The sequence below is a fragment of the Lathyrus oleraceus genome, chromosome 1, assembly GCF_024323335.1.
Source record: "Lathyrus oleraceus cultivar Zhongwan6 chromosome 1, CAAS_Psat_ZW6_1.0, whole genome shotgun sequence".
NCBI classification, from domain to species: Eukaryota; Viridiplantae; Streptophyta; class Magnoliopsida; order Fabales; family Fabaceae; genus Lathyrus; species Lathyrus oleraceus.
The window spans coordinates 357,938,600-357,948,304 of record NC_066579.1 but is presented as its reverse complement, the minus strand read 5'-3'; the positions used below and the strand labels follow the sequence as shown (position 1 = coordinate 357,948,304).

Here is a 9,705-nt window from a genome sequence, read left to right as displayed (position 1 = left end):
TTCAACGGGCCCGTGAAGCCAAGGACCTTAGTTTACCTTTACCCCATCTTGGCCTTACTTAGGATGTGATGCGGTGACCACTTCGGACCAAAAGTTTGGTTTGGTTGATACGCGATATCACACTCAAGCGAGATTCTTTTGAGAATAATATTGGAAAGCGAGCAGTTGCTTAACCCGGTATTATCCGAAGAAGGATCCATAACCTTGGGAACTTTTAGAACCCGTTTGACAGGTGAACCTTAGAACTTATCTTGGGGCTTTGTCCTAAACTCCATGCTGGTGATGAACTTTGAGCCTTGTATTGTTTGACCATGTTTGTGTTTGTTGCATTCATGCATGACATGCATTCGTTCCCATCATATCAACCTTTTTCCAAGGAACTTAAAGTGAGGATTGCAAATATTGCAGGAAACATGGATTTTGGACGGAGAAGTGTGAAAAAATACAATCTCATCAAGCCAAAGATAGATGAACTAAAGAAACTGGTTTCTTCGATCGCAGATCCTATTGGTTTCAGAGACAGATATGGGGCACTTATATCTTTATTGACACTTAGGATGGAAGAAGGGTTATTGCAGACATTAGTACAGTTCTATGATCCAGTCTATCACTGTTTCACATTCCCAGACTATCAACTCATGCCTACATTGGAAGAGTATGCCCAGTTGCTTCACATCCCAGTTGCTGATACAGTACCTTTCTCTGGTTCAGAAAAGTTACCCGAGCACAGTTCTCTTGCAAAAGTGTTGTACATGAAGAAGTCAGAATTCAAGAATAACTTCACCACCAAAGGAGGACTTCCAGGTTTCACTGCCAAGTTCTTAATGGGGAAGGTTTCTTATTTTGCCAGTCAAGGTTGTGATATTATTGTGGAGCATCTGTTCGCCTTGTTGATCTACGGTTTGTTACTATTTCCTAATATTGAAGGTTTTGTGGATTCATATGCTATACGCATCTTCCTAAGTGGTAATCCTGTTCCAACTTTGCTCGGAGACACCTATCATTCCATCCATTACCATACTTTGAAAGGAGGAGGAACCATAGTCTGCTGTATACCGTTACTCTACAAATGGTTTGTCTATCATCTTCCTAAGTCAGCTACTTTTTGGGATCGCAAGTCAGGACTTCAGTGGTCACAGAGGATTATGTCTCTTACCCAGTCAGATATTGCATGGTATAGTAGAGTTTTAGACGATGTGAAGATCATTGATAGTTGCGGGGAGTTCCCCAATGTGCCCCTCATGGGCACAAAGGGAATCATTTCTTATAATCCAGTACTTGCTAGGAGACAACTCGGTTACCCTATGAAGGACAAGCCTCCTAACATTCTTTTAGAAGGTATTTTCTTGAGGGATAACGAGGAGGACCCTACCATGAAAGAGAGAGTAGTAAGAGCTTGGCATCGTGTTTGTCGCAAAGGGAGACTTGAATTGGGTAAGAAAGATTGTACCTCCTATGAGCCGTACCTCCAGTGGATCAGAGCCAGAGCTATACAGTTGAAAATGCCATACCCACATCATGATCCTATCAAACCCGCTCCGTTGAAGACCCCCTACCATTCCCATAGATGACAAAGAAGAACTCCAAGCCACCTTGGAGAGGGTCAAGAAAGAGAGAGACGCTTGGAAGGATAAGGCCCAGGTGCTCGAAATGGAAAATGAAGAACTTCAGAGATAGTTAAAGGAGCAGAGTGGAGAAGATCGTGCAGGTAAACGTCCAAGGGTGCAAGAGGATTTATTTTCCTCAGGCACAACAGATTACTCCCAGATTCCACAGTCCTCAGGTTCATGGAAAGGTCTTGTAGACAGTTTGGTGAAGGAGAAAGCTTTTATGCAGAAGGCCTATGAAGAAAGAATTGAGAGACTTGAAGGACAACTCCTACTTGTTTATGCTCGTCCTGATGACACATGTCCTTAAATGGTTTTCTTGGTTGTATTTTGGGTTGATAACTTTGTATATTTTGATAAAAATGCTTAAAATGAAAAATTTTGTTTTGTTATCAAAAATGTTTGCAATTCTATCTTTTCCTTCACTTAGAGTTCCTTGGAAAATCATTCATTTTGCATATCCATGCATCACGTGCATACAGGTTGTCTGTCTTGGTCCAGTCTTCTAACAGTTGCTTCCCGCCAGCAGATCCATTTCAAGCTGACGCATAATTACAACACAAGAGCCAACTACAAAAGAAGAATGGAGATAACAGATAACGAGAACCGAGAATTGAAAGCTCAGGTTGACCGCCTTTCTGCTATGGTCGAGACATTGATAGCAAACCAAGCAGCCCAAGCTGCTCAACTTCAAACAGCACAAGCTCAGGTTGCCGAAGCACAAGATGCACAAATCCAGGCGCAAGCACAGGCAGCAGAGATGCGCAACCAAATGTTAACCGCCCGTCTACAAGCAGAGGAAGCCCAGGCTAGGGCTCAAGTTCATAATTCAGGACAGACTTCGGCACAGAATCAACCTCAAATTCAGAATCAGACAACAGCAGCACCCGTCACTACAGTCATCGCTTCAGAAATCAACGCTGTCCCAGTCACTTCTGTTACCATCACAGCATCCCGTCCTTGGGAAATACCCAGGGATCTTAATCAAGATAGATATCAACAAGAGTTCGTTCCACCAAATGCTCCTGTCTTCACTAATGTGCCTCCCGTTGTTCACTATACTCCTCACCTAGGAGAACCTGTCTATCACGGCCCTACCCCAAGTGAGGATCCTGGTCTCAATGATAGAATGGATGAATTCCAGGATCAGTTTGCGGAATTACAAAAAGAGATAAAAGCTCTTCGTGGGAAAGAACTGTTTGGCAGAGATGTAAATGATATGTGTTTGGTTCCAGACGTAAGGATGCCAGCAAAATTTAAACTACCAGAATTTGAAAAGTACAAAGGAAGTTCTTGTCTACAGACCCATTTGGTTATGTACGTGCGAAAGATGTCAATGTACACCAACGACCAAAGGATGCTCATTCATTGTTTTCAAGACAGCCTTACCGGTGCAGCTTTACGCTGGTATATGGGATTAGACAGTTCTCAGATCAAGACTTTCAACGATTTAGGCGAGGCCTTTATCAAACATTACAAATACAACCTTGATAATGTGCCAGACCGAGATCAGTTGAGGTCCATGCAACAAAGAGAAAAGGAGACATTCCGTGAATACGCGCAAAGGTGGCGCGAAATTGCAGCACAGGTTGTTCCACCTATGGAAGAAAAGGAGATGACGAAAGTGTTCCTAAAGACTCTTGATACTTTTTATTACGAGAGGATGATTGCAAGCGCTCCTACAGACTTTACTGACATGGTAAACATGGGAGTCCGTTTAGAGGAAGCAGTTCGAGAAGGGCGTCTAGTCAGAGAAGGAAGTTCATCTTCAAGCGGGGCAAAGAGGTACGGCGGTTTTATGAAAAAGAAGGAACAAGAAACTAATGTTGTGTCCTATAATCATCCAAGAAGGATCAATTATCCTTACCATTCCCAACACCAACATATAGCAGCCGTGACTCCAGTAATCACTTCTGCTCCAGTTCAAGTCCAATACCCTCAGCAGCGTACCAACCGCTTCCAACAGAATACTCAGTATCAGCAACAACATCAACCTCAACAACATCAACATCAGTTACAACAACGTCCACCACAGCAGCAAAGAAGAACCAATTTTGATCCAATTCCAATGTCATATGCAGAATTGTATCCAGCTTTGATCACTAAAAACCTTGTGCAACCACGACCACGACCTCTTGTACCAGAAGTGCTACCTTGGTGGTACAAGCCAGAGGTATCTTGTCCCTTTCATCAGAATGCTCCAGGTCATGACTTAGACAACTGTTTTGCTTTAAAGTTGGAAGTACAGAAGTTGACAAGAGCAGGTATCCTGACCTTCAAGAACATGGGTCCCAATGTGAAGGACAATCCAATGCCAAGTCATGGTCCTTCATCAGTGAACAATATAGAAGTTTGTCTCAATGAATAACGTGTTACGAAGATAGAGGAGATTCGGCGGTCTTTGGTTGAAATTCATTCTGTTTTATATGCTCATGGTCTATTCCAACATGACCACCAGATCTGTGGTACATGTTCAGTCAATTCAAGAGGTTGTAGGAAGATTCAAGATGATTTGCAAGGCGTCCTTGATCAGGGTTTGATTCAGATTTCTAGACAAGTGAGTTCTCCAGAATCACAAGAACAAGAAGTGAATGTCATCATTCCTTGCTTCAACATTCCAGAGAAAGTAGAGATAGCTTATCATCCGAGGGAGCCGGTGGTGATTTGCCCTCCGGGCCCAATGCCTTACACTTCAGATAAAGCGGTCCCCTACCGCTATGCAGCAACTATTATTGAGAACGGTAAAGAGGTCGAGATTAAAACCTTAGCCTCAGTTACCAATATCGCAGCAAATAGCCGAATGACGCGCAGTGGCCGCGTGTTCGCTCCGCCGGTTATCCCAAGTAGAAATGTTGAGAAAGATCCAGTAGTCGTGGTACCAGTGACAAGAGAAGCAGAAGGGCAAACAAGCAATTCAACCCTTGACAAAGAAACAGATTAACTACTCAGAATTATCAAGCTCAGTGACTACAAAGTGGTAGATCAGTTGCTACAGACACCGTCAAAAATCTCGATCCTGTCCTTATTATTGAACTCAGCTGTCCACAGAGAAGCACTACTGAAGGTGCTTGATCAAGCCTTTGTAGAACAGGATATAACAGCAGAGCAGTTCAACAATGTTGTAGGCAGCATCACTTCGTGCAATGGCTTAGGCTTTTGTGATGAAGAACTGCCAGAAGAAGGAAAGAATCACAACTTCGCTCTCCATATCTCAGCCAATTGTCAAGGGGATTCTTTGTCTAATATCCTAATTGACACCGGTTCATCTCTGAATGTCATGCCCAAGTCTACCTTGTTGAAGCTAAAGTACAAAGGGGGGCAAATGCGGCACAGTGGAATTATTGTGAAAGCGTTCAATGGATCAAGAAAAACAGTCATTGGAGAAGTTGATTTGCCTATTGGTATTGGACCTCACGTATTCCAGATCACTTTCCAGGTTATGGACATAGTGCCAGCTTATAGCTGTCTGCTCGGACGCCCATGGATTCATGAGGCGGGTGCCATTACATCCACGTTACACCAAAAGTTAAAGTTTGTCAAGAATGGGCAAATAGTGACGGTTAATGGGGAGCAGGCTATGCTGATTAGCCACCTTTCATTGTTTAGTGTGATAGAAGTAGACGAGACGGCTGTTCAAACTCCATTTCAGGCCCTGACCATCGATGATTACAAGAAAAGTGAAGGTTCAATCGCGTCATTCAAAGACGCCCAGCAGATTGTCAAGACAGGTCCTACAGAAATGTGGGGCAAGGTGATAGAGTTGCCAGAAAACGTTAACCATGCAGGATTAGGCTTTGTTGATGGAAAACAAGTGCAGACTTCAGTGGTGCGACCTTTCAAAGATATCTTTCACAGCGGTGGGTTTATCAACATGGTAGCAGTGGAGGAGGATACTTTTGAGGGAAAGACAGAAGACGAAGGCCCCAGATTTGTGACACCAGGAGTAGTTATGAAGAACTGGACCGCAGTTGACATCCCACATTGTGTCCACATATCAAAGTAATTAAGCTTTTCAGTTTTCAAAAATCTTCCGCTTTAGCCCAAAGCGCGAAGCATTAATTTTGTAAAATGGGCACTTTTGTCAAAAACGTACTATCCATGAAAAAGATCTTTTGTGTTCCTATACACTTGTGTCCGTTTATCTTTTCAGCTTTTTCGGAAAATGGTAACACAAAAAAAAACCTTAAAAAGAACACATTTTTGCATGTCATGGTCAGTCCTCTAAAAACAATTGTTTGTACAGGTTACTTAAACCCGTTGAACACAATGACATCATGCCCTCTCCCAACTTTGAACATTCTGTATTCGAAGCTGAAGAGGAAGAATGGGATGAGATTCCAGAAGAGGTCGCCCGCCAGCTTGAAAATAAAGAAGACACTATTCAGCCATACAAGGAGCCTTTGGAAACAGTCAACTTGGGTTCGGAAGAAAATGTGAAAGAAGTCAAAATTGGAGCATTGTTATCCCCACAGGTCAAGGAGCAATTGATCAGCCTGTTGAAAGAGTATGTAGATGTGTTTGCTTGGTCTTATCAAGATATGCCTGGTCTCGACACTGACATCGTAGAGCACAAGCTACCTTTGAAGCCAGAATGTCCATCGGTCAAACAGAAATTAAGAAGAACACATCCAGATATGGCCGTCAAAATTAAAGAAGAAGTTCTGAAGCAAATAGATGCTGGTTTTCTTGCCACTTCAGTGTATCCAGAGTGGATAGCAAATATTGTGCCAGTTCCTAAGAAGGACGGGAAGGTACGAATGTGTGTCGACTATCGTGACTTAAATAGAGCAAGCCCAAAGGATGATTTCCCCCTGCCTCACATTGACATGTTGGTAGACAATACAACAAAGTTTGACATATTCTCCTTCATGGACGGATTCTCCGGGTATAACCAGATCAAAATGGCTCCCGAAGACATGGAAAAAACTACATTCATAACACCATGGGGAACATTCTGTTATCAAGTGATGCCGTTTGGGTTGAAGAACGCAGGTGCTACTTACCAGCGAGCCATGACAACGCTCTTTCACGACATGATGCACAAAGAGATTGAGGTTTATGTGGATGACATGATCGTGAAGTCTCGTTCAGAAGAAGGTCACTTAGTAGATCTATTGAAGCTGTTTCAACGATTGAGGAAGTTCCGTCTTCGCCTCAATCCGAACAAATGCACATTTGGCGTCAGGTCAGGTAAACTCTTGGGCTTCATTGTCAGCCAAAAAGGCATTGAAGTTGATCCAGATAAAGTAAAAGCTATCCAAGAGATGCCCGCACCAAAAACAGAAAGGCAAGTGAGAGGTTTTCTAGGACGATTGAATTACATATCCCGGTTTATTTCTCACATGACTGCCACTTGTGAACCTATCTTCAAATTGCTGAGAAAGAGTCAGAATTGTGTTTGGACAGAGGATTGTCAGAAAGCATTTGACAGTATCAAAGAGTACCTCATGGAGCCTCCTATCTTGTTACCACCTGTTGCTGGAAGACCGTTGGTTATGTATTTGACAGTGCTTGAGAATTCTATGGGTTGTATTCTGGGTCAACAAGACGAAACTGGAAAGAAAGAGCATGCCATTTACTACTTAAGCAAGAAATTTACTGACTGTGAATCACGATACTCCTTACTCGAGAAGACATGTTGTGCATTGGCTTGGGCTGCTAAGAGATTGAGGCAGTATATGTTAAGTCACACCACTTGGTTGATATCCAAAATGGATCCAATCAAGTACATTTTTGAGAAGCCTGCACTCACTGGTAAGATTGCAAGATGGCAGATGCTGTTATCAGAATACGACATTGAGTATCATACCCAGAAAGCTATCAAGAGCAGTGTGTTAGCCGAGTACCTTGCTCACCAACCCGTTGAAGATCACAATGATAATGAGGATGAGTTTCCTGATGAAGATGTCATGTTCCTAAAATCCAGAGATTGTGAAGAGCCACTTCCTGAAGAAGGACCTGAACCAATTCTCAATGGGGTTTAGTATTTGATGGAGCTTCCAACGCTTATGGACATGGAGTAGGTGCAGTCATTATCGCTCCAGAAGGTTCTCATATTCCTTTCACGGCAAGAATTTGTTTTGAATGTACAAACAACATTGCTGAATATGAAGCCTGTATCATGGGTCTTGAAGAAGCCATTGACCTCCGCATCAAAAATCTTACTGTTTATGGTGACTCAGCGTTAGTTATCAATCAGATCAAAGGAGAATGGGAAACACGCCACCCTGGCTTGATCCCATACAAAGACTATGCAAGAAGATTGTTGACTTTCTTCACCAAGGTTGAGTTGCATCACATTCCTCGGGATGAGAATCAGATGGCGGATGCTCTAGCTACGTTGTCTTCAATGTATCAAGTGGGTTTTCCAAACGAAGTACCCAGAATTGTGATCAAGCGACTTGATAGACCAGCACATGTGTTTACAGCTGAGGCCAGTTTTGATGATAAACCATGGTACCACGATATCAAGCATTTCCTTCAGACTCAGGAGTATCCTCTTGGAGCAACAGAAAAAGATAAAAAGACTTTGAGAAGATTGTCAGGCAGTTTCTTCCTTAATCAGAATGTGCTCTATAAGAGGAATTATGACATGGTCTTACTCAGATGTGTTGACAAAAAGGAAGCAGAAATGTTGATGAAAGAAGTTCACGAAGGGTCCTTTGGTACTCATGCAAATGGCCACTCTATGTCAAGAAAGATGTTGAGAGCTGGTTACTACTGGTTGACCATGGAACCAGATTGCTACAAATTTGTAAAGAAGTGTCACAAATGTCAGATCTACGCTGATAAGGTTCATGTACCACCAACCTTTTTGAATGTGATTTCTGCTCCTTGGCCATTCTCAATGTGGGGCATTGACATGATCGGTATGATTGAACCCAAAGCTTCCAACGGACACCGTTTCATTCTCGTGGCAATTGATTACTTCACCAAATGGGTGGAAGCAGCTTCGTATGCAAAGGTGACAAAGCAAGTGGTGGTCAGATTCATCAAAAATAATCTCATTTGCCGATATGGCATTCCAAACAAGATCATCACTGACAATGGCTCCAATCTGAACAACAAAATGATGGATGAATTATGTGAAAGTTTCAAGATCGAGCATCACAACTCTTCTCCTTACCGTCCCAAGATGAATGGGGCAGTTGAAGCTGCAAATAAGAATATCAAGAAGATCATTCAAAAGATGGTTGTTACCTACAAAGATTGGCATGAAATGCTGCCTTTTGCACTACACGGATATAGAACATCAGCCCGTACTTCAACTGGGGCAACCCCATTTTCACTTGTATACGGTATGGAAGTTGTGTTACCGATAGAGGTTGAAATTCCATCAATGAGGATACTAATGGAAACTCAGTTGTCAGAGGCTGAATGGTGTCAAAGCAGATACGATCAGTTGAATTTGATTGAAGAAAAAAGAATGTCTGCCTTGTGCCATGGACAGTTATATCAAAAGAGAATGAAGCAGGCATTTGATAGGAAGGTTAAGCCGAGAGAATTCAAAGAGGGTGACCTTGTACTCAAGAAGATGATACTATTTCACAATGATTCTAGGGGCAAGTGGACTCCTAACTATGAAGGACCCTATGTTGTCAAGAAAGCCTTCTCAAGCGGTGCTTTAATTCTTACAAACATGGATGGTGAAGAGCTTCCACGTCCCGTGAATACAGATGCAGTCAAGAAATACTTCGCCTAAAAAATGAAAAGAACAGCTCGCTAAGTTGAAAACCCGAAAGGGCGGCTTAGGCAAAAATGAGCGTCTCGGTGGACTGAAAACCTGAAAGGGCGGTCCAGGCAAAAATTAGAGACATAAAAAACAAAGAAAATATTATCCCGGTAGATTGAAAACCCGAAAGGGAAATCTAGGCAAAAGTTAGGGATTTCAGGCAAGTAACTGCATAACGGAGACAAGATCATTGAAGTATCAGAATATTTTCAACAGTTCTCCAACTTTCTTAAGGCTGCAATACAGGTTTCAAAAGTGGAAGAGAGAATGATGTCATTGTAGTTCAACGTACCCTTTTTCCACGAAATTACCATTTTCCAATTTGTAAAGATATATGGAATCATGTTGTTGGCTGATTACCATCCT

At 42.4% G+C, this 9,705-nt stretch overlaps 1 protein-coding gene and 1 pseudogene across 1 annotated transcript; both read left to right on the top strand.

Annotated features, from left to right (window-relative positions):
- Positions 1-3,129: 3,129 nt before the first annotated feature.
- Positions 3,130-5,507, top strand: LOC127106743 (uncharacterized). Its single transcript, XM_051044052.1, has 4 exons — positions 3,130-3,957; positions 4,066-4,508; positions 4,656-5,358; positions 5,463-5,507. The coding sequence occupies exons 1-4, from the start codon at positions 3,130-3,132 to the stop codon at positions 5,505-5,507; spliced, it is 2,019 nt and encodes a 672-aa protein (XP_050900009.1).
- An 857-nt stretch (positions 5,508-6,364) lies between these two features.
- Positions 6,365-9,297, top strand: LOC127115749 (uncharacterized; annotated as a pseudogene).
- Positions 9,298-9,705: the final 408 nt, after the last annotated feature.